We start from the raw sequence: 25,774 nt of genomic DNA, 5'->3' as shown, positions 1-25,774 counted from the left end.
CTCTTTGGGTGCTGTCATCAGCTCCTGACTGTGTGCTCTGGATTTGATGTTGTCTATTTTTTTTTTTTTTAGCCAAGTAAATTACACTAGTTGTAGTGGTAAGGAAATGGGGTGGGGAGGCAGCTTTCTTCTAGGTTGCAGCATCCTTTTGGCTTTAGCCCTTTTAAAAAAAAATCATGGTGTAAGAATAGTAAGTTACTTATTGTTTAATATGTTTGAAACCTTCCCCTACCTCTCAACTATAATGGTCCAGTCTGCAAACTATACTATGCTCTTGAAGTTTATATGCACAAGTATGGAATTCTTCCTCTATATAAGACCTAATCATAAACATTTCTAGGCACAGCGCTTTGAAGACAAGACACTGAAGTCAGTACAAAAGCTGACAGGAATAAGCACTATGCCAAGTGGTATATGGCTGAAGGATCAGGCCCATAGTGAGTAAATTAATGTGAGGAACAATCTTCTGAAAGTCATTAATGGACTTTCGTTTCTGGACATAATCAGCCCCCAATTCACATTAATTGCCAGTAGTAGTTAAAATTGCTATCCATTACATTATTTTTTTATATGTAATCAACCGCACGGGCAATAGGAGAGCATGCAGATTAAACCACTTCATTTACTGTGCTATTAAATTCACTCATGTACACATTCCGTTCGGACTGTGTAGTAAACCAGCATTTGAATGTTGAAATGAACACCACTCTGACTGTATTTAGACATGACCTATTTTTAACTGTCTAATACAGTAAGTACTTCACGCAACAGTAAAACAGGATTGTAATTTTATTTGGGAAATGCATAAAAAAAAAAACTTCTGCCTTGATATTCTCTTCCAGAAGGTTCTGTATTAAGATTGCTTCTTTTTATTGTCCTTCCAGATGCGGTAATTGAGCACAGAAGCCAAAGTTAACCAAGCTAAATAAGGGAACATCAAATATGCTGCTTTCTTGTTGACATGGTACCAGGTGACAGTTGTAGCTGTTGCTGCACCACTAGTGAGTAGGAGATCGACCAACCCCTGAAACAAAATAAGGTGGTTAGTGTTATTTTACATGCTGCATTTTTGTTCAAGACAGTACGTAGATATTTGCACAATTCATACTAAACCTTTTTTTGTGAAGAGTTCTGAAATACAGTGGCAAGTACATGCTAAAAAAAACTTAGAATGCTTCTTGCTGATACATGAATTTGTGCAGAGTAGAGACCAATGCTTCTTGTGATCAGTTTGAAAAAGGAATCATTTGCTCTTAACAGGACTGAGCTGACTTTTTGGAGACATTTTCATACAAATATAGAATAAACGCAAAAAGCTAAAATTAATGCAACATTAAGCCTAATATGTCATGTATTGAATTCATAGCATTCACATTAATAATACTAAATTAATAACTCCACAAATTCCAAAAGTTAAGTTTAGTGTTTTTGAACTTCTTGACTGTTCAGTATTTCAGGGGTGGTGGTTAGGGTGATCTCCTACAATTTAGAAGACTGCTTCAAATCCTTGCTGTGCTGCAGATAGACTCATAGACTTTAAGGTCAGAAGGGACCATTATGATCATCTGGTCTGACCCCCTGCATGCTGCAGGCCACAAAATCGTCCCTACCCTTCCCTTGATTCTGCTGATGAAGTCCCCAATCCTGTGTTTTAGTGACTTCAATTGGCAGAGAACCCTCCTGCTAGTGATCCCTGCCCCATGCTGCGGAGGAAGGCGAAAAACCTCCAGGGCCTCAGCCAATCTACCCTGGAGGAAAATTCCTTCCCGACCCCAAATATGGCGATCAGCAAGACCCCGAGCATGTAGGCAAGAGTCACCAGCCTGACCCTTGTTAGCCATTATACTATTTACCTTCCATAACTCTGTATTCCTCAGCTAATATGTTTTACCATTAAACCATTCCCTCCATAAACTTATCTAACTTGTGTGACCTTACGCACGTTAGTGTTCCCATTCCGCATCTGTAAAATGGGGATAATAGTGCTTCCCGACCTCACAGGGGCACTGTGCAGGTAAATACATTAAAGCTCCAAGGCGCTCCATTACTATGGTAATGGGGTCATGTAAGCAGGGCCGGCTCCAGGCACCAGCTTGCCAAGCAGGTGCTTGGGGCAACCACTCCGGAGAGGGGCGGCACAGCCAGCTATTCGGCGGCAATTTGGCGGACGGTCCCTCACTCCAAGTGGGAGTGAGGGACCTCCCGCCGAATTGCCGCCACAGATCGTGATCGCAGGTTTTTTTTGCATGCCGCTTGAGGTGGCAAAAACCCTGGAGCCAGCCCTGCATGTAAGTATCTAAGAGAGCTGTGTAGTAAAAGAACCAGTCAAGTAGTTCATAGGATGGTTTATATCAGAGACTAGCTTTTTCCCCCTCAGACAGCAGAGAATTATTAGTGCTATCTAAAATTGACACTATTACGAGTCATCTCATAGTAAATTAATTTTCACAATAATTTGTCTAAAGGACCCCTAGGAATTTTACCTTGGCATAATTGTATTTACTTTAGTCATATGAATTAAAACTTCTGTTAACAAAGGGTTGGAAAAACACACTTGAGAGCTAACAATGTAATTACTAGATAAATTATGCACAATCTCATATGAGAGTATGAGTAATAAAGGAATTTCAAAAATCTGCTACTCAAGCCAAATTTTACTTTTCTGTATGTACCAAAGTTCATTTTAAGAATAAAAAATGCTAAAGTTGGCACCTTGTAACTAACGGTGTAAGGCTATGACGAGACTTTAAATGTCAATATTACTTTATACTTACCCATCCTATTTTGTGAGCTCCAAAGAATATTGGAGTCCATGCCCAGTTTAATGCCAGCTGCCCTGCATACAGCCCAAGTGGAACCATTGACTCTTCATTGAAACCTCCTAACTCCTTCCATACCAGGTAAGAACCATATCTGAATAAAATGAACATGACAATGCAAGTATTCTGGCAAATTATACAATATAATGCATAAATAATTATAAACAAATACTTTGTCAAACTAGGTGACTTTCATAGGTAGGGTAAGAAAATTTTTCAAAGAAGTCACAAGAGTCTAAGTGCATTCACTTGCAAGAGACTTAGGCTTCCAAGTGACTTTTGAAAATAGGATGGCGGATCGTAAGTCACTTAGGCACTTCTGAAAATGTTACCAAGCATTAACTAGAGGTAGGAGCAATGGATTTGGGCTAGAATCCAAAACTGAAGTGCTGATTTATTGTGGAACCTTCAATAAGTGGTTTCACACCCCTATGCTATTCAGGCAAAATGAGAGAATACATGGTACTGAACCATCCAATAAAAGAAATAAGTAAAAAAATTTTGCTGTGGCTATTTTCATTCTTGGATATAGGGGAGCAGATGAACTACTGCATTTTGGACAAATAGAAGTTTGAGTTAAGACCTAAAGACTATAAAGGAAGCAATTGCATTAGTCTAGATGAACTGAATTACATTAATGAGTTTCGGTAACAGTGTTCATTGTGTGGAGTACAGAGACTGTTATTTCAGAAGTTATATAGGCAAATTTTCAAAACCGGGAGATGATCTGGAGGTCAAGTTGAATGAGTAGGTGCCTAACTGGAGCGAAGTGTTGGATTTAAATGTCACTTCATCTCCCTCTATTTAATGAAGTGCTTGTCATTTTAAGGTATTAATCTTTTTAAAATGAGTTAACAGAAGTTGAGGCTGAAACAGGCAAGAAGTGAGGAGAGAGAGCAATGGTGAATTTGGGTAGTGTCTGCAGGGAAGTGATATTTTTATAACCATATTTGATTTCAGAAAGGAGGTGTCAAAAACAATCACTGGAGTGAAGAGAACTAGGGGCAAGGAGCTTTTCTCCTGTCAGTGAAATCCTCTTGGTACTGGTTACTGGAAGATCTTCCAGAATACAGCTTTGCAATTGCAAACATACCAGAATTCTCATTGCAATCCATGCCCTTTTAATGCCCATGGAATAGTGCATTCTGGGATAACGTCTTAGTTCACTGAAGGTAAGACAGGATCACTCAGAGGTGGGGGATATGAAACTAAAGCTTATTGTGTGCTGAAAGCCTCCCACATAGGGTTGCCAGGTGTTGGGTTTTCAACCCAAACGCCCGGTCGAAAAGGGACCCTGGCGGCTCCGGTCGGCACTGTGGAGCCACAACCAATGGGATCTGTGGCGGTGGTGCCTATGGGTGCAAGGGCAGTGCGCAGAACCTCCCTGGATACCCATGTGCCTAGGGGCTGCAGGGACCTGGCGGCCGCAGTAAGTGCTGCCAGGACCCCACTCCCCCACCCCAACCCCCTGCCCCACCCTGGAGTCCCTTCCCACATCCAAACTCCCTCCCAGAGCCCGCACCGCTCCAACACCCTGCCCCAGCCCTGAGCCCCCTCCTGTACCCTAAACCCCTCATCCCTGGCCCCACCCCAGAGGCTGTACCCCCAGCAGTGCCCTCACCCCCCTCCTGCACCCCACCCTCGTGCCCCAGCCTGGTGAAAGTGAGTGAGGGTGGGGGAGAGCGAGCAATGGAGGGAGAGGGGATGGAGTGAGCGGGGGCAGGGGTGGGGCGGGGGTGTTAGGTTTTGTGCTATTAGAAAGTTGGCAACCCTGATCCCACAATCTGGTTAGCTGGATCATTCAGCACAGAAGTACACTCCTTTTTTACTTTTGCTTTGTAGTTCACTTTTAAGTGTTAGTGGGCGCTTGATTTCAGAGCCAGATGAGTGTGTATCCCAAAAGAGAGTCTGCTCCTTTGTGTTAGTAATTTGCTAGCTGTTTCAGTGTAGCATATTGAATGTAGCATACTGTTTCATACTGAGATGAAATCTACATTGTAGGTAAGAATGCACATTGAATTGTGCACCTCGCTGGGCAATGGGGAGCTCCATATGCAGGCTCTGCTCCATGAATATTATTGAACTCTTAAAAATTCACCCGCACATTTTTAAGCAAGATAGATTTTTAATTGTTTAGCTGCAGATACACATCTAAGACATCCACATGACTTTACCAGAGTTCAGTTTCACTCACATGTAGCATGAATAAGTTTATTTTTTTATGTGGAAGTAAATAACCCAAGCTTGCATACTGGCTGTTCCTTTTCTAAGGGCACAATTCGATATGCTGTCAATTTGATCACTATCCTGTCAAACAAATGCTTTTAAAAAAAACAAAAAAGCTTCATATTTCTCCATCACTAGGAGGCACCTAGATACAATTCTGCTTCCAGCTGATTTGCGAAACTGTTGTTAACAAGCAATTGCACTTGTACACAGATATAACTTTGGCTTCTGCTCTTGATCTAGATTTTCTTGCAAATTTGTAAAGTTCAGGGCCAGCCCCTTAGTTACACAACTCTTTGGGAGTGCTCGTGCTCTGCTAGTTAATATCAGTATTGCATGACAAAATCCCCAGAATCTTTTGCATGTTTTAAATGCAAATAGAGGAACTGGATTTGTTGGGCACTCTGAGGAATCTCTATGGCGTTACGTATACAGAACGCAGTGATCTGGTTCCGAGTATGATTGAGGCTCTGAGAAGAAACACTTAACGCCCCCTGGGATTAGGATCATCATTGTGATTCGTCATCAAGAATAGGTATGATTAGGACATTAACCACTTCTAAGTATCTCAGAATGCACTGTTCTGATGAGGACATACAGGAGTGTATGGAAAAACCTTCAAAATGTGGATCTTACACCAAAAAACCTTACCTGGATTTCCTGGGTATAGTCTGAAACCCAGACACTATTGTTTGCATACTGTACAGTTCATTCAAAGGCATACTTCAGGGACAGCCATTTGGTTACATAACTCTTAGGGTGTGTTTTGCCAGGAAGCCATCTGACGGCTTTTCTATGGAAAAGCTACTGGGTCTCGCTTCAGCGATCTATTATCCTACCTTTCAACAAAAAGGGTACTTCCTGACTAATCTTATGATGCTGTGATTTCAGAGCTAACTAAATGAGACTTTACTGAATACATAGGAGGGAACAGAATAACAAAAAGATACTTTCTGTTTGCATGGGGGGGGGGGAGAAAGGGAAGGACACTGTGGTCTGAGCTGTAAAAGACTAGAAGGAGTGAAGGTGAGTAGAAATTAAGTGATAAAGCAAAGGCAAGAGACATGATTCAGCATTTATTTTTATGCATATTGCTTCACTACAGTATTTTGCAATAGAGAGCACTATAATTATAATTAAGGAAATCTGTAGCATTCCATCATAACTACTTACTCTTTTCTAAAAAGTTTTCCTTTTTGGGGCTGAACTTTCCAGACTTAATAGGCCCAAGGAGTGCAAATTTGAGGAAAATCCCTTCCGTTGTGGTTGTTATAGAAGAGTTGGGGCATTATAGTTGGTTTGTGGGGAGAGACACAACTCAGCTTCAAAGAAAAATTACTTTTTGCAGGGATCCGCGATAATGCAACAATAGCTGACCAAAAATGCACTAAACATAGCATAGGGCTAATCCTGCATAAAGAAGATGTGAAACAAATTGGGGGCGCTGAAAGTCACTTTGGTTCTCGTAGCCTAATGTGGCCTCCCCTCATGGGGAGCTGGGAGAAAAGCACTTTCTCTTAGCTGGGCTGTTGCTGGGACAGTTTTTGTGTGAGGGAGATCATACCTGTCTAAAACACACAACAGTCCAGAAAAAAAATCTACTTTATAAATAGCTAAACTATTTTTTTTAAGAGATGTAATGATTAGAATATATTTCTTGTATTACCCTTCAGCTTTTCTTTTAAAGTACTGCTAGGTCTGATATTTGGCCCAACACACTTGTGTATCCCTTTCACCATTGCCCATTTCTTTGACAGTACTAGCCTAAGTTGTCATCAGTATTTTAGACTAATTCAGTTAGAGGGCAGCAGATTGTACCAGATAATATGACACCGTTTAAAAGCAAAAGGTTTTATTACAATGTTTTATAAGACAAGGGCTATAGATTCCTGTAAATTTAACTTGCTCTTTACTGGGACAGTCCATATCTCAATCCCTCATTTATTTACTAATACAGTTAATTTTAGCTAGAACTGTAAGAGGACATATGTACCGGGGGGTGGGGGGGAGAATAAGATTTAAAAACCCTTTTTCAATCAGCACATTACTTTACAGTTCTATTTCTCTTATTGGGGCAGTCAGAAGCAAATCAAAAATTCCTGCATTTAATACACCTCCCTTGTGCATACACCTAAAGGGCAGTGTTTCCTAAGCAAGTACTTACCTGTTGAACAGTGCAGGAACAACATTAAGTCACTTTTATAAGCTAATGTAACATATATATCCAATAACATAACTAACTAGCATTATGCAGTATGATTCTTTTTAACAATCCAGCTTGCTTTTGTACATTAAGCAACCATCAGACTAGTTAAATGTATATACACAATATAAAAGACATACCCCATTGATGTATACAGAGTTCCCCAGACAGGGCCAAACATCCAGTTAGGTGGCTGCCAGGATGGCTTTTCAAGAGATTCATACCATATAGGGATTTCTCTCTTTGTTATCATGCCTCCCAAAAACCCTCCTGTATGGGGTAAGAGTGTGAAACCAACAGCCGGGGCCCACGTCGGTACCATTTCCAAGACAGTCGCTGAATCTGAAATAAACCCCAAACACCTGAATGTTTGTTTGCAAAGTGATTTTTAGAATAAAACTCTGGCAAAACACTTACAGATTAAACAGACTTTATCTAAAAGATAATTATTGTACTACTTAGCTCAGGCCCTAGAAGAGGAGTTAAAGCCCATTTAAGTTAATTTAAAGACTCCAGGCTCACAGACAAGCTGGAACACCTCAAGGATTCTTTTCAGTTTGTCTTTTACAGGCAGTTTTAATCTGATGCATTGTTTATGATTCTACCAACAAAGATTTCTTGATCCATTAAGTCAATCACTGCACCTAATACACTGCTTCCTTACTCATTCATATCTCCTTCCTCGAGCTTGCTTAGCAGAGGTTTCAGTTTCAAAAACAAACATCCATCTTAAATAGTCTCTCCAATTTTCTGGGGCTGATCCTCAGCTAGTGTAAATTGTTTTAGCTCCATTGACACCAGCTGAACATCTGCCCCTATATGTTTATCTCTCCAGTCAAAAGGCTTCAGTCTTATCAGGTGCTTAACATCCACAATTCCCTTTGAGCTCAATGGAGTTGTTGGACATTAGTGCCTTGCGTGATCAGCCTAAAAAGACTCACAAACCCATATTTGGATGAACTGTCAGTCATTCATCTCTTACCCCAATTGCTTGTATATTGGTGACACTACTAGTTTTGGCGTAGCATTTTACATAAATGGACTGTTTGGTGACAAGATGCAGAACCCTTAAAAAAGAAGTACAATTTACATAGTGCCAAACTGCATTATCCCTCTCACAGATTTTCATCCATGGTTAAATAAACTATGTGAAATTCACCCACATGCAGAGGGTCAGCACAAGGTTTAGGAGCAATATGAGCCCTCCAACCAACAACGGGTATAGGCATTGGGGGTGAAGTTTGGTTGTCCTAGCTACATTAGCAGAGCAAAGGTAGCATTAAGAATAAATAAATAAGCTGGAAAAGCTCTACCCCAAGTTTTGTGGCCATAAACCACCTGCTATATACAATCCATATATAGGTTGCCAAAATAAGGGATTAAACGCATACCAAAAAGGATAAAATGGAAAAGACTGTTTTTGAATGCACAGTAGCCAAGTTCATGCAACCCTTTACTTTTATTATTTGCATAGGACTATAATCTTTGTGACATAGGGTAAGATAGTCCGTGGTTGTAACTGTGTTGATCCCAGAATATTAGAGAGAAAGGTGGATGAGGTAATATCTTTTATGGGACCAACTTCCATTGGTAAGAGAGAGAAGCTTTCGAGCTTACACAGGGTATGTCTACACTGCAATTGGACTCCCTTGGCTGGCCTGTGCCAGCTGCCACAGCCTAAAAGGGCTCTGCCTAAGGGGCTGTTTTAATTGCAGTATAGCCATTCAGGCTTGCACTGCAGCTAGGGTTGCCAGGTGTCCGGTTTTCAACCGGAATGCTCAGTCAAAAAGGGACTCTGGCGGCTCCGTCCGTTAAAAGTCCAGTTGGCTGCCCGCAGTGGGACAGACAGAGTGCCTGCCACCTCTACATGGCTCTTGGGGAAACTGCCAGCATCTCCCTATGGTCCCTAGGCATAGGGATGACCACAGGGGCTTCACACACTGCCTCTTCCCCAAGCGCCAGCTCCACATCTCCCAGTGGCCAGAAACCTTTCCTCCAACATGCCTTTCAAGATCCATGAGTTGTGTACAGGCCTATCACAATGTGTGGTGTATCTTATCCAGTGCACTAAATGCCCCGATAACCACTATATGGGTGAAACCAATCAACTACACACTCAAATGAACTCTCACAGAAAAATAAGCCAAGACAAAAACACCTTATCATTTGTGCGTGAACACTTTTCATAAAACGATTGCTCTGTATCTGACCTCTCAGACCTCATTCTCCAAGGAAATCTGTGCAACACCTTCAAAGGATGAGCCTGGGTGTTTAAATTTGCAACTTTGCTAGACACTAATAACCAGCGACTGAATACAGATACTGGATTCATGGCTTTTTACAACAATCTGTAACCCACTAGCAACCCCCCACCTTCAGTAGTCCCCCCCCTTCTTTTCCTCCCTATGACTGGAGGGGTACTAACGGGACATTTCACTTTGAATGGTCCCTTGAAATATGTGTTTACTACTTTGTATTCAGTTGTGACATTGAGTAGCTTGAGAGCAGCTCTGTGTAAGATCGTCTCTCACCATAGAAATTGGTCCAATAAAATATATTACCTCACCCACCCTGTCTCACAAAATAAGAAACTAATCCTGAGGAATGGCTACAGAGCACTAAAGAGGGGACACAGATGAATAACAAGAGATTCTGAAGATCAGTAAGGTAAGAGGAAACAGAAGAGCTGTGAAAGTGCTAAAAGGAGAGAAAATAAAGGTGCAGAGGATGATTAGTTGTTTCAGAGGCAAGTCAAAGAAATGTGTCCCTTTGATTTGTTAGGGACCTTGGTGAACATGATATGAAAGATTGAGAGCAGAAGCCAGATTGGAGAGGATTAAGGAAAGCCCTGGCAATGGCCGTAGGCAATACAGACAAGAATTTTATATGCAAAGGGGAAGGGGAAGGATAGACTGGAAAAGCAGCTGGGATTGAGAGAAGAATTTTTTCATGAGTGGATAAACAAGAATGTGCCTTTAGCCTGAGAGAGAAGCCAGAGGGGAGAAGATGTTTTGAAGATGGGGAGAGTGTGCATGCCCATGAATGGATAAGAGACAGAAGGGAGTGGAAGGGTTGGAGGTGGAAAGCAGGCAGAAATCAGAGCCAGACTCTGTGCACAAGAGAAGAGGGGAGAACTGTGGTGGGGAGAAGAAAACATCCTGCTGGACAGTGTCAATTAAGTCTTTAATGGAGGAGGGAAAGCTGGGAAGAGAGTTAAAAACCTGGTCAAGTGAAAAATTCTGTAAGTTATATCTGTTGCTACAAGTATTGTTGTCGTGTCTCTTATCTAATATATCCTATATGCAGAGTTCAAAACTTATTTTTACCAGGTCGTGTTTTACATGCAGCACAAGAACGGCAAGTTCTCACATTCCTGCAATTTTTATTTTTATTTTTAAATACCCCTGTGGAGAAGTATCTCTGTTGAAGCATATACTACTTCTCAGGAGTATTGGCAGCGTGAAAGTGACACAGTGCTACTCACTTTCACTACCTACTTCTACTGGGACCCAGGGGAGTGACTACGTATCTGCAGGACCAGTAAGCTCTGCTGGGAACAGGCGCTCCTAGTAGTTGTAGAGGATCATATCTCCGCTGCGTTTACAGAGTAATTTGGATGGAGTCCACTAAGAAGGTGAAAATGCCTGTAATCCTATCACTCTGCTGCTCTTATCCTCATTGCTGGGGAAACATGGGGCCCAGTTCTCCACCGCCCTGCAGTTTGTAGAGTCACTTGTGCAGTGGATGTAAAATGATATCAAATCAGAACCGTAATGTTTTGCGCCCAAGGTGAGTACACAAAGGACAAGTTAGTGGAGAATCTGGCCCAATATGTTTAGGAGTAGCAATACAGGGAATATTTTGGAATGGGGGAGAACAGGAAATGAGGGAAAACACAAGATCAGGAAATATCCACAGAACGGGAAGAGGAAAGATGTGCATACACAGAGGGGGAGGAGGAGAGAAAAGGAAGGGAGCGCTGCAGTAATGGCAGGACATAATTCAGGATTAATTTTGGTGCCCTGCCCTCTGGGCTAGTAATTCTAATTAGTAATTATATAGCACTTTTCAAACAGAACTCAAAGCTTTTTGCAAGGGTTAGTAAGCTTCTTTGTCCCTATTTTCAGAGCTGTCCCTAGGGAACAGCCAATCGGGCAACCACCCTGGGCCCTGTGCTTCGTGAGGAGGTGGGTGGAGAGATAAGGGGGGGGGAGGCAGAACCCCCCTCCCAAGCTCTCATGTCCCCCTCCCTCCCAGCGCCTACCGCTGATCAGCGGTTTTGCAGCGTCTGGAGGTGCTGGGGGCGGGGGAGGGAGGGGAGAGGAGCGAGGGTGCAGTGTGCTCGGGGGAGGGGGCGGAACTGGGCAGGGAAGAAGCGGAGCGCAGGTGGGGCCTTGGGGGAAGTGGGTGGAGTGGGGGCGGGGCCTGGGCAGAGCCAAGGGGAGCACCCCCCAGCAGATAGAAACTTGGCGCCTAAGTCCCAGGCCTCGCACCTCCCCTAGGGACAGCCCTGCCTATTTTACAGAGGGGATAACTGAAGTATTGTGACTTGCTCTAAGACACACACCAAGTCAGTTGCAGGATTAAGATTAGAATGTAGGTTTCTTAACTCCCAGCTCCAGGCCCTGTCAACTACACCATAACCATCCCTAGACAGTAGGAGCACTACAATTCAGGTATTCAATTCTTGGGAATTAGCAACTTGTACCAATCTCTAATGAAAATCAATGGCTGAGTGAAGGAGCAGCACTGACTAACTTAGGAAGCCATGTCCAGCCCTCCACAAATGCTCCAGGTGGGTCTTTAGAAAGAGAACGAGTGAGTGAAAGGAGGGAAGTGGGGGGAGGGATCCACACAGACACTGTTCCTGCAAAGAAGAGGAGAGCTGGAAACAAAATGGTAAATAACTAACCAAGGATGAAAGAGAGGAGAAATGCATAACAAGCCAGAGGGGCTAGGAGAAAAGAAGTAATGCATAAAATCCAAATGTGATCAGAGGAGAAAAATATTAAAAGGCCAGAAAACCTTACTCTGAGGTGTATCCCTTGTGCAAGTTTTCCAGTTGTAGGAGTTTGTTACATAAGAGTGTAAAGACGTAGCTGACACTTAGACCAGAGATGTATAAGCACTGGAATAAATTGCCTAGAGAGGTTGTGGAATCTCCATCACTGGAGGCTTTTAAGAACAGTTAGACAAACACCTGTCAGCAATGGTCTAGTTATTATGTAGTCCTGACTTTGAATGCAGGGGACTGGACTAGATGACCTATTGAGGTCTCTTCCAGTCCTACACTTCTAGGATTCTATGTTCTCCTACCACACCCCCATCCTTGCTCTAGATTTCTTAACACCATGACAAATCACATATAAAGCAGAACCTGCATTAGTTCCAAGCTTTTCTGACTTCACTTTTAGGGGAATTGAATGGCTTTCAGTTGCATTACTTTAGTTTATTTTCAGAGAAGGAACCAGTCATAGAGCTTACAAAATGCATTTCATAATAGCTGCTTGATAAGGAGTGTTTTCCAACTGTGTGATCATTAAGGGGACACCAATTAGATATCTAGTCACTTTAAAAAAAATGTTCAGAGTGGATTCAGGCACTATACTTGTGTTCTGTGCTGTACAGCATCTAGCAGAAGGAGGTTCTGGTCCATGACTAGGGCTCCTAGGTGGCTCCACTATACAAATACTAATAACACACCTGCTCTTAAGTCTGCTGTCCTATTTTTGTGGTTAAACAATCACATTTCCTATTTTGTATGATGTTTTTCTCAGTCCTATTCCTGTGCGAAAGACCCACACAAACAGGGGGAAATGATTAACAGGGTGAGTATTCTCCAGTAAATCATGTTGTTGAAAAAATAAAAAGTTATGGCTGGAAGTGTTTCAAGGGACTCATCCATCATCACCCAGAATGTTTAAAAAAAAATTGTAAAGAAAAATGTAAGTTCAAAAGCCCGGAGTAAACATAGAGGAATCAATCCAGTTCCCACATTGCCCTATAACTTTTCATCCCTAGAACACCAACCACTCTTAACTTTACCCCTTATTTGTTCTGTACTGGAAATGTGCAGTTAGATGTATAATGTTTATTAAATGTGTAGTAAGTATTTTAAAAAGTAATATACTTGTAGAGTATATAAAGCTGTCAGCTTTGACTTCTCAGAGTGGAGTAAAGTATGTTTAATATAATTTGAATGATATTTGCTGTTTGTAGCTTTGTATCTAAACCTTGAAAGAATGTATCTTAACTATGGTGTAGCAACTAAGTTATGTCACCTTTTTGTACTGAATAATACTGTAGAATGGGTTAGTGATTTTATAACCTCCAAGTAAATTTGTTATTTGACCTTCGTACATATCTTTTCAAATGTTAGAATATAAAGCTAAGGCTCAGTGGGTGGTGTAAGTTAATTGAGGTGATATTGACAGATGAAAGATTATATGGTAGAGAAAAACTGGCTGGATCTTTTAACTATTCATTTTCTAGACTTAATGTTTGGGGATTATTTTGTAGTTGTAGGACTTTGTAAATTATATGTGGGTGTTAAGTGAATTCCCCTGAAACACTTTAAACCTGAACAATTTTTTCTTTACTCATTTTTTGTTTGACTGGTGGTTTTTTTTGTTTGTTTGGTTTTGGTTTTGGTTTTTTTTTGGCTTGGGACTTACCCTGTTTTGAATGAGTGCCAAAAGCTTAACCTGGGATGGTATTATTTTAATAGAAGGAGAGGCCTGCTATAATGGACCCAATGAGAATCACCAAAACAGGGGTCCCTTCCTTAGACTTTAGCCAGACTTTATCTCTAAAGGAGATATGGGGAGTTTGGGGGGAAGAAAGGTATATCTTGGAAGAGAGGACATTAGAGCGAAATGGCTCTCATGGTTGCCTGTACCTCCCCTTGCATGCCTACTTCTATGCCCCTTGGTCCCCTATAGCTCTTATCCCCCATCCTCTGTTCCCTACCATTATCCAGGCTCTCAAAGCTTCCCCATTCTGAAACCAGGAGCATGGCTCTGTTACCCTTTCATATCCCCTGTCCCAGCCCAAAAAGGAACCCTACAAAAAGTGAAAACATGGAAAAATTGCTAAGGCGGAGTACAAAAAGAATAGCACAAGCAGGTAGGGACAAAATCAGAAAGGCTAAGACACAAAATGAGTTGCACCTAGCAAGGGACAGAAAAAGCAATAAGAAATGGTTCTTTAAATACATTAGGAGCAAGAGAAAGACAAAGTATAGGTTGTCTACTTAGCGAGGAAGGAGAGCTAATAATTGATATAAAAAAAGCTAAGGTTTTTGAATGCTTATTTTGCTTCAGTTGTCACTAAAATGGTGAGTGGTGATTAGATTCAAAACACAATTGATATTAACAAAAAGGGGGAAGGAATACAAGTCAAAATTGGGAAAGAGCAAGTTAAAGAATATTTAGATAAGTTAGATGTATTCAAGTCACCAGGGCCTGACAAAATTCATCCTAACGTACTTAAGGAACTAGCTGAAGCAAGTTTGGAATCATTAGTAAGTATCTTCGAGAACTCAATGGGTGGATCCCAAAGGACTGAAGAAGGGAAAGCATAGTACCTATCTCTACACGGGGGAACAAAGAGGACCTGAGCAACTATAGACCAGTCAGCCTAACTTTGATATCTGGAAAGATACTAGAACAAATTATTAAACAATCAGTTTGTAAGCTCCTAGAGAATAATAGGGTTATAAGCATGGATTTCTCAAGAACAAATTATGCCAAACCAATCTAATTTCCTTCTTTGATAGGGGTATTGTCTTTGTAGATGGGGAGAAGCAGTAGAGGCGATATCTTGATTTTTGTAAGGCTTTTAACACAATCCCATGTGACCTCTTATAAGCAAAGTAGGGAAATGTAGTCTAGATGAAATTATTATAAGGAATGTGAATAACTGGTTGAAAGACTGTACTCGAAGAGTAGTTATCAATTGTTCACTGTCAAACTGAGAGGACACATCTAGTGGGGTCCCACTATGGTCAATCCTGGAGCTGGTTCTAGTCAATATTTTCTTTTATGACTTAGAGGGGAGAGCCATTAGAAAGTTTGTGGATGACATCAAGCTGGGAGGGGTTGCAAGCATTTTGGAGAACAAGATTAGAATACAAAATGACTTTGGAGAATTGGTCTGGAATCAACAAGATGAAATTCAATAAAAACAAGTGTAAAATACTTCACTTAGGAGGGGTAATTCAAATATACAGTGGTAGTACTGTTGAAAAGAATCTGGGAGTTGTAGGGGGTCACAAATGGAATATGAATCAATAATGTGATGCAGTTCTGAAAAAAGGCTAGTATCAATTGTAACACACAGGAGGTTAAATTTGTCCTGCTCTACTCAATATTGATGAGGCCTCAGCTGGTGTACTGTGTCCCATTCTGGATGCCACAGTTTAGGAAAGATATGGACAAATCAGAGAGAGGCCTAACAAGAGCAAGAAAAATTATAGAAAGTTTTTAGAAAACCTGACCAGTGAGGAAAGGTTAAAAAAACCTGCATATTTAGTCTTAAGAAAAGAAGACTGAGGAGGACCTGATAACAATCCTGAAATATGTTAAGGGCTGTTTTAAAGAGGACTGTGATCAATTGTTCTCCATGTCCACGGAAGGTATAACAAAAAGCAACGGGCTAATCTGCAGCAAGGGAGATTTGGATTAGATATAAGGAAAAACTTACTAAATATAAGGAGAGTAAGGTTCTGGAACAAGGTTCTGCGGGCGGTTGTGGAATCCCCATTACTGGAGGTTTTTAAGAACACAGTGGATGCGATGGTCAGGGATGGTCTAGGTTTCCTTGGTCCTGCCTCAACGCAAAGGGCTGGACTTGATGACTTCTCAAGGTCTCTCTCCAGCCCTACATTTTTACGATTCTATGTTCCTCCTCATGTCTTCCCATCCAGCACTTCTGCCCCTCAGCATTTCTCCCAGTATCCTATTCACTCACTCATCCCCCCACTTCTGCCAGTTGCAGCAGGTCAGTTTATACTTTAAAAAACATGTTAAAATAATTAAACTTCTTTTGTGTACTCATGGTAACTGCACTAGAGCGACCCCAGCCGCTGCAGCAGGAACCAGAAGAAATAGGGAAAAAGAAACAAAATACAACATTCTGCTACTTAAGGCAAAACACCTCTGTGCAGGGTGTTTCTCCACCATGGGCTAATACGTAGGAAGCCATACTCAAGATTTTCTTCAGCCTCTTCCCCCTTCTCTTTGAGTGAGGGGTGGGGGAGGAGGGGCAGCAGAAAGGGAGCAAACCACAAAGGAAGGGATGGTTTGCTTCAGCCCAAAGGAAAAGTAAATAGTTCTTAACATAGGTGCTGACTCTGCGGGGTCTTAAGAGCTGGAGCACCCATGGAAAAAAAAAATTAGCGGGTGCTTAGCACCCACCGGCAGCCAAGCTCCCCTACCTCCCGCCCACCTGCGGCCCTCGTCTATCAACTCCTCCCCCTCCCTCCCAGTGTCTCCTGCATGCTGTGGAACAGCTGTTCAGCGACATGCAAGAGGTGCTGGAAGGAAGGGGAAGGAACAGGGATGGGGTGCAGTTGGGGGGAGGGAAGAGGCAATGGAAACAGGTGGGGTGGGGCCTAGGGCTGAGCGAGGTTTGAATACCCCCAGGGAAAATTAGAAGCCGTTGTCTGTGGTTCTTAACTTAAAAGTCTCTTGTAAACTGTTTAGCCTTTCTGTAGAAGCAAAAGAGCCAGCTTCCCACTTCTCCTTTCTTCCTAGTCTGGGTGTTTCCTGACCCAGTTACCTTCCAGCTCAGGGAGATGAGGAAAAGAGAGAATGACTTTTGTTGCCTCCTCTTTACATCCCTGTTTTAGTGAGCTACTAGCTAACCCTTTCTTTATCTATCTTTGTGCTGGGTATGTGTACCCTATCACAACGTCTTTAGATTATACATCTTTATAATTTTGCCACTAATATTACCCTCATCTAAAATTAAAAACACTAAAGGGCGCTTCTTGCAGCATGGCCAACAAAACAAATGGTTTTGGTGTTTGTAGGCCTCACCATTTTGGGGATGTGAGGAGTTGGAGGGAGAAAAAAAAAAGCATTAGGAATAGTTTCAGAATATCAACAGCAGGGAATATTTTTCAACATCACAATTTCGTAACTGCTTTTCTTCACTCCCTCTCCAAAAAACAACCCCCCAGAAACAGAAATTCTACCAAGGAATGAGATATGGCATGCAAAATCTCAGTGGTGAGGAGGGAGTGGGTTTTTTTCTGGCGTGTTTGCTGGAAGAGTGGATAGTTTGTCCTGAGAATCCAGTTTGTGTTAATTATGGAGTGGCTACTACAGCAATGTAACTCAGAAGAAACCGTGACACTGACTAAACAAAGAAAGTTATCAAAATACACAAAGTAAAAAAAGAAATCTAGAGAAATGTTTTCTTTCACTTATAATAACCTTAGATGTTATCTCTAACAATAGAAGGAAATAGCACTGTAAATTTAAGTTGGTGGTATTTCTCTAAGGACAAAATGTGTGCAATATGGCTTGGAAGGATTAGATTTTTATTGGTAGTATACTAAACATCAATTTCACTATGCACACACCAACCAACAAAAAACATTCTATCAAAATGAATAGATAAAGTAAGAAAAATACTGTCTGAGAACTTATTAGATTTTGATTTAATGATATTTACTTTGTATATTTGGACATGTGATATTCATAATTTGTGTTAGCTGTTATAATGCTTTAACTTTTTGAATCTGTCATTTAAATAATTGTCTGAACCTTCCCCATAATTTTCTGCAACTGTAAAAATTTAAATCAAAAACCAAAATTCTGAAAACCCATAATTTTGCACAACAAAATTTTAATCAATAAAAATTAAAAAAGCTTAGATAATATTGATATTTATCAAAAATATTTACAATAAATTTAAATTCGGTCAAGCCTAGGCTCTCAACCTTTCCAGACTCCTGTACCTCTTTCAGGAGTCTGATTTGTCTTGAGTACCTCCAAATTTCCCCTCACTTAAAATCAACAAAATCAGACATAAAAATACAAAAGTGTCACATCACACTGTTACTGAAAAATTTATTTTATTCCCATTTTTACCATCTAATTGTAAAATAAATCAACTGGAAGATAAATATTGTACTTGCATTTCAGTGTATAGTATATAGAGCAGTATAAAGTCATTGTCTGTATGAAATTTTAGTTTGTACTGACTTCACTAGGGCTTTTTAATGTAGCCTGTTGTAAAACTAGGCAAATAGCTAGATGAGTTGATGTACCCCTCGAAGACCTCTGGGTACCCCCAGGCTTCACCCTTGTTGAGAACCACTGGTTTAATAGATGTACTTCTGTGACATTTTGTACTAGCTGTACGCTTTCAGGACATACCTCATTCCTAGATTTGAGCTGTACTATTCACACCTGGCAGCAGGATTTCCCTAGACCCCTTCCCCTCCACCCCCAGTTATATGCAGTGCTGCCAATTTAGTAATTGGTTGGAAATTTGAATTGCAATTGAAACATTAATACACACTTTAAAAGCATACACAGCATATGAGAAAGCATAATGAGTTTGAAAAGTATGAACAAAGACTAGCTTCCTCATATAGCTGTTATTTATGACAATGTCAGCACATTTGTTTCAGCTATATTGGCCTACCTAACCATTTCAAATTATGATTTGTAAGCAAGGTATGAATGAGCTCTCCCCTGACAGCTAATGATGAGCCAGTGGTGGGTGGAAAGGCTTCAGCACCAGACTATATTTACATGAACTCACCTACTCTGCCTAGGTATCCAGCAGACAGAGCTGTGCTGCCCAAGTGATCAATTTTAGCTGGGGCTGGGTCACAAATCACTTAAGTATTAAATGTGGGGGATATGAAATGTTGTTATTCTTACTGCGTAAGTAAAGGGCAGCAGAACTGTGCTTAGGCTGACAGAATGAGGGGGGGGGGTCTCCCTCCGTGCTTAATTTGTGCTAGGGTGTGCAGGGCTGAGCCCCTGCACCTCTGGGCTCGGCAGTTCAAAGTCCAGGCACCTCTGGGCTTGTCACATCAGTTCTGAAAGTAACAAACTTGCTTGAGCCCCGGCAGCTCTTTCATTACAAATTAAGCACTGGTCACCCCCAACTGAACTGCACTCCCTAAGCAGGAGATTTAGATGCTATATCTTACTGGGGAAGAGGGAATGGGACATGAGCGTTAGGCAGAGCCCACACCACCAAGCAAAAGAGTCACAGGCACTATTTGATCTGCCCCTCTCCTGTTTAGAGAGAGAGCTGAGTAGGCTTCATAGAAAGTCTTCTGATTTGTTAAGTGACCACTAGAGCTGAAATTACTGATAATCAGGTTTAAGTGCTTAGACCTGCTGTGGGACAGTGTTTCTGTGGAAGAGACAGCCCAGCGTGCACTAGCAGTGAGGTTCCTCCACTGAGAACTGAAATCACTGAGAGCTGGGTGAAACCTCCAGAGACCTACTCACACGGTGGCAGCAGAAGGTGACAGTGCAGAGCCATTGGGGACGAAGCGGTAGTGAATGTTGGCATAACAAACAACAGCGGCCAGAGCATTGGACTATGTTTTAGTGCAGGGGTCGGCAACCTTTCAGAACCTTTCATTTATTCACTCTAATTTAAGGTTTCGTGTGCCAGTAATACATTTTAAAGTTTTTAGAAGGTCTCTTTCTATAAGTCTATAATATATAACTAAACTATTGTATGTAAAGTAAATAAGGTTTTTAAAATGTTTAAGAAGCTTCATTTAAAATTAAATTAAAATGCAGAGCCCCCCAGATCGGTGGCCAGGACCCGGGCAGTGTGAGTGCCACTGAAAATCAGTCGTGTGCCACCTTCGGCACATGTGCCATAGGTTGCCTACCCCCGTTGTAGTGACTTCATTCCAGAATGCTAGATTTGTGATTTTTAAAATGCATTATTTGCCAAGGTCATTATCTCACATCATCGCTATCTCAAGAGGTCATTATCTTGGGAAGTTTCTGTACTAAAATTTTTGATTATTATAATTATTTTTTATGTAAGAATAGCCATATTGGGTCACACCAATAGTCCATCTAGCCCATAGCCAGTCTTCCAACAGTAGCTAATGCCAGGTGCTTCAGAGGGAATGAACAGAACAGGGAATCATCGAGTGATCCATTCCCTGTTGTCCACTCCCAGCTTCTGGCGAACAGAGCCTAGGGACACTCAGAGCATGGTGTTGGATCCCTGCCCATCCTGGCTAATAGATATTGATGGATCTAACCTCCATGAACTTATCTAGTTCTTTTTTGAACCCTGTTATAATTTTGGTCTTCACAACATCCCTGGCAAAAAGTTCCACGGGTGACTGTGTGTTTTGTGAAGAAATACTTCCTTTTGTTTGTTTTAAACTTACTGCCTATTAATTTCATTGGGTGACCCCTGGTTCTTGTGTTAAGTGAAGGGGTAAATAACACTTTCTTATTCATTTTCTCCACACTAGTCAAGATTTTATAAGTCTCTATCATATTCTCTCTTAGTTGTCTCTTTTCCAAGCTGAAAAGTCCCAGTCTTTTTAATCTCTCCCCAGATGGAATCTGTTCCATACCCTTAAATCATTTTTGTTGCCCTTCTCTGTACCTTTTCCAATTCCAATAAATCTTTTTTGAGATGGGGTAATCAGAACTGCATGCAGTATTCAAGATGTGGGCATATCATGGATTTATATAGTAAAAGTGGAGGAGCTTGGTTTGCCAGACCGATCAGCTAAGCCAATACTGAAAACCTATATGAAAAAGCTGCAAAACACCATGCCTCTGGACTGCAGAAAACCTTATAAGCCAGTCACTGTCAAAGCCAATTTTAGAAGAACTTAATGAGGCTGTTAAGAATGCTGGAGAGACAACTCAGTTTATGTGAACCAACATGGCTGTTGCATCATATTTTCTATTTAAGTAAGAGATACCACACACTAGAAACTGGAGGCCAATGTTAAAGTATCCACCAAGATAGGTCAGATCTAACTAGTGAGGCTGGTGGACTACTTTTGTTACTAAGTTCAGAGAAGACTATCGCCATTCTCCCTTGTAAGTCTACTGTTGAAATCACTTGGGTCATTAAGCAATGTCATCCAGGCAACTGCTACAACAGTAATAGATCTTTGTCCAGCAATGGAAGCTACCCTTGGATCAATCAGAGATATCAATTGAAAATGTACTGGAAGAAGTAAAGAATTCAGTCCAGAGGTTGACTAATGAAGGTACTTATATTGACTCCTTAAGTGAAGAGGACAAGAAGTGTTTGTTAAGCCAGCTGAAAAAGTACACAGATTTAATTGTTACAAATCTACAATAGCGATGTCTGGATTCTACTCAACCTCTACGTAGCTTTTACAGATGCCTGTCTTACAAAACACCTACAGTTGAGTGGAGTGAGGCACTACCATCAATAGGGCTGCTATGTGATCAGGACAGAATAGAGAATTTTAAACACAGAGTGGAATATCATACAATGAATGAATGAAGATTTAACTTCAACTTCTTGATTATCACTACTGGTTCAATCCAATCTTTATGCTGCGTTTTCTGGGATGAAAGAAGTAGGAATTCATCTCTTGCTATTCCCAGTCACAACAGCTACAGCTGAGCATTCTTTTTCCTCATTGAATAGAATTTTGTGTTCTGAAAGAAGTCACCTTCTGCCTGATCATGAGCATATCATGAAGGACTGGAAATAACAGACACACAAGAAGACACCAAAGAGTGCAAAATTACAAGAAGACACCAAGAAGAATGTAGATGTAGTGCTTCATAGTAGGTTTGAGAAGCCAACTTTAATTGTTGTGACTTTAAAACATGAGTTAAATCTAATAAAAGGGTCGTGAAACATTTTTCAGTTTTTACTAGGGTGTCATACAGCCCACCTTTGCCCTCATAGTCTCAACCCTCATCAGCCCTCACACACACACCCTGAACATTCCAACACCCCACCCCAAATTTCAATTCCTGGGGAAATCACTACCTCGCAGTCATTAATATGTGCATCACAATCACCAGATCTGTCTCTGATTGGATGAAGTGTAATCTTTTAGACAGCCACAAATAAAAATAGGTAGCTTTTGCTGCTGTGGCTATTTGGGTATTTAACAGCAGTGAGGAGTCCAAAAGGAACCCTAGGCTACAGATTGACTTAACAACCTGAGAGCAGATTCCATTGATAATGGGGGATTTTATAGGAGAAGCAAGTTATTCAAAGCATTTGCCTTTTCCTGCCAGCATTGTCTCAGTAGGGCTTGGGTTCAGCTTGAGCCAGTTGCTCTTCATCCAATTTATCTCGGTTCAACATTGAGAAAGAGGGGAGAAGATGCTGTTGATATTTCATGGGGGGAAAAAACAAGCGTAAGGCTGGGTGGTATGTATCCCTATACTGTTGTCAGTTCAGCCCATGTTGTCTCAGTGACTCCGCCCATAACTTCACTTAGATGTTGAATAAGATGGCGAGGAAGACTGTGATTCCACGGAGGAGGGTGCTGGAGGAAGAGTAATATTTTCCCATAATGACCCTTTGGTCTGAGAAGAAGATCTGGCCGTATTACTTTCTATTCCGATTCATTTTCATTCTACTGAGTTAAATGACCCAATTCCTTTTATTGAACTGTTCTACGAAATGACTCACTGTTTGATGTTTCATAACATCAAACCAACGCCAAATGATTACACAAGTGCAAATGCAGGTTTGCATACTTTCACTTCTTTTCCTTGTAATATTTCCATTTGGTGCTCACTTTACTAAAATATGTTTCACTTTAGCCTTTCATGAATTCACTCCATTTCATTACATGTATTCAATCAAGCTCTCAAAAACAAGCATCCTCTTTTTCCCCCTCTAGGTAACAGGCAAAATAAGCTTAAAGTAAATATAGCAATTTAAGAAGTGAGGTTTATTAGAGAGGAAATGCCACTAGTTTAAAATCATACTCAAACTAACTGGAAAAAGCAAATATTGACAATATGAGATTCTGGATGTGAGAGGTTAGAATTCAAGGCCCCCATGAAGCCAAATGAGATAGGAACTGGGACAGGGAAGAGGAGTAACGCTGTTACTCTTGTTAAACCACATGCAACAGTCTACTAGCTAGGGCTTGATTCATTGCTGTTGGCACAGGAACCAAATTGCCCCAGAGGTTCTATAGTGGTAGGGCAGTGGGTTTTAGCACCAAGGCTGAATCAGTGCATATTCTGTCTCCCTTGGTCCCATCCTCTCCCTGTTTGACACCACCCACTTTCTGCGCTTTGCTGGCAGCTCCAGGTGCCACAGTAGTGAGCATTTGCACTGCTATAAACCCCCTTCTGGAGATATTCTGCCACCATGGTGCTACAATCCAAGTTCCACTAGTGGAAGCCTATATTACATAAGGGAAGGTTACTAAGCAGTATTTCCCATCCACTGGCTAGAACCAGCGATCCTTCCCAAATGTTTTCTTGTTGTGTTCATACAAAAAAAAAAAATGAGAGAGAAAGAAAAGGAAACTTTCCTGAACATTGTAACTGTAATACTTCAAATGACAGCAAGCCCCTATAAATTAATTGCTGATCTAACAGGAACATTATTAGTATACATTTTATAGCATTTTTATTCATAATTATCAAAGTGTCCTTCAAACTGTACTATGTCTCTATAAGGACTCATTTAACCCAGCACTGAAATGAAGCCACCTTGGGTCTGTAACTCAGTAACCAGGAAAATGAAAGGTACATAACAGGCAGGGCAACACTGCAGGGTTGGCAAAAAAACAGGAGAGAATCCCCTTACAAAGAGGGCTCTGAGGATAGTGTGGAAGTAAGAGCATGGATACACACCCTTCCCCTCCCTGAAGGGGGCATTGCTCCCAGCATTTAAGTGGTGTGGTCTGTACCTGTCAATGGAATGAGTGGGGGCAAGCCAGTGTAAGGATCTCGATGATCAGAAAACACACCTGTTGATCAGAATTTCTACGTTAAATTCCATGTAGAATCACAACAGCGCTCTCTCTTTCACCCTGTATAACCAAGCTAAACTAACATGGACCAAATAAAGTAGCGCTAGCAATAATTAAACGCCCCCCATCTAAGGTGTATCTCATCTGAGAATCTCCACGTGCTTTATACAAAGTTAAAGAGGCCTCCCAGCACTACTGTGAAGCAGTCAAGGGTTGTGTTTTACAGATGAACTAAGCAGGGTTAAGTGACTGGGCCCAGGTGAGGAATCCCACTGCTTGGCTCTATCACTACTAGGCAAAGCACATAAAAAAGGTGCTGCTGTTACTGCCGTCCCGATGATGGCTGCAATATATGACACCAGAAGACACAGCCTCCGGGTTGCCATTCCCAGCGCTGTGTGGCACCCCGGGGCTAACCTTCCCCCTCTTGCTGTTACCAGTGTCTCATCGGCCACGAGGTGCGGTATAAGGTGCCATTTCCCTCCGCCGCTGCTGCTACAGCCAGGCCGATCCCCCCCCCTTACTCCTGCTGCAACTGTGGTTACTGAGAGCTGCTTCCCTTGGAAATTAGCAGTTTCCGCGTCCCTGCGCCTTAATACGGAGCCACTGACTGAAGAGTCTCCGCCAGAAACTCCTGTCCAGAGAGAGACTCACCTGCTGCTGCAGCCCGAAGTTCGGCGAGGCAGAGGAGAGCTCAGCCCGAAGCCGCTGCTCTATGGACCCAGCAGGGGTGCGGCCTGACGGGCCTGTCCCTCCTACGCGCACGGGAACAGCAGTAGCTGCAGCAGCATGGCCCGCGGGGGCGGAGCTGGCTGCTTTGGTGGTGGCTCGGCTCAGGCCGGCCCGGCCCTGCCCAGCCCAGCTCCAGCACGCAGTGGGAAGAGAGGGGTGTCTGGTTTGGGGAAGTCATTATACACTGTGAGGCTTTTGTTGTCGTTGTTTGTCTCAAGCCTGTCCCGCTGCGGGAGGAGATGGAGGTGTTTGCAGAGACGTTTGCTGTTTGAAATGTCAGCGCTGCACCCTCATAGGAGTGGCCTACCCTAAAGGATCGCATAGCTCCAAGGTTAAATGGTCTAAGTTCCTGAGCCTCTTTGCTTCTGAAATAGTTTAGTGTGCCCACGCTATCAAGGGTTAAAGGGTTCAACTTGTCCACACCCAGCACTCCCTCCAGCGACTGCTGTGGCTGAAGATTCTAGACTAGTTCTCTCCTCTCTTCATATTGTCAGGTTACAAAGTAGCAGCCGTGTTAGTCTGTATCCGCAAAAAGAACAGGAGTACTTGTGACACCTTAGAGACTAACAAACTTATTTCAGCATAAGCTTTTGTGGGCTACAGCCCACTTCATTGGATGCATAGAATGGAACATATAATAAGAAGATATATATACACATACAGAGAACATGAAAAGGTGGAATTACGCATACCAATAGTAAGAGGCCAATCAATTGAGATGAGCTATCAGTAGCAGCAGAAGAAAAAACTTTGAAGTGATAATCAAGATGACCCATTGAGGGTGTGAGGAGAATTTAACATAGGGGGGGGGGGATTAAATTAGTGTAATGACCCAGCCAG

General features: G+C 41.9%; 1 protein-coding gene across 1 annotated transcript; it reads right to left on the bottom strand.

Annotated features, from left to right (window-relative positions):
• Positions 1–56: 56 nt before the first annotated feature.
• Positions 57–25,010, bottom strand: TSPO (translocator protein). The gene is made up of 4 exons (XM_034783520.1): positions 24,857–25,010; positions 7,389–7,590; positions 2,775–2,913; positions 57–1,024 (listed from the first exon to the last, which is right to left on the bottom strand). The coding sequence occupies exons 2-4, from the start codon at positions 7,568–7,570 to the stop codon at positions 854–856; spliced, it is 492 nt and encodes a 163-aa protein (XP_034639411.1). The 5' UTR covers positions 7,571–7,590; positions 24,857–25,010; the 3' UTR covers positions 57–853.
• Positions 25,011–25,774: the final 764 nt, after the last annotated feature.

This window comes from Trachemys scripta, chromosome 1 (assembly GCF_013100865.1).
Source record: "Trachemys scripta elegans isolate TJP31775 chromosome 1, CAS_Tse_1.0, whole genome shotgun sequence".
NCBI lineage: Eukaryota > Metazoa > Chordata > Testudines > Emydidae > Trachemys > Trachemys scripta.
Note: the sequence above shows the minus strand (reverse complement) of the source record. Positions and strands in the feature narration are given on the sequence as shown.

Bases quoted from the DNA above. Each gene is read 5' to 3' on its own strand.
- TSPO (XM_034783520.1), bottom strand. From the start codon at position 7,570: ATGGTACCGACGTGGGCCCCGGCTGTTGGTTTCACACTCTTACCCCAT. The intron at 2,914-7,388 runs GTATGTCTTTTA...CATTTTATTCAG, and splicing joins ACTCTGTATACATCAATGGG to ATATGGTTCTTACCTGGTAT. The intron at 1,025-2,774 runs GTAAGTATAAAG...ATTTTGTTTCAG, and splicing joins GAGCTCACAAAATAGGATGG to GGGTTGGTCGATCTCCTACT.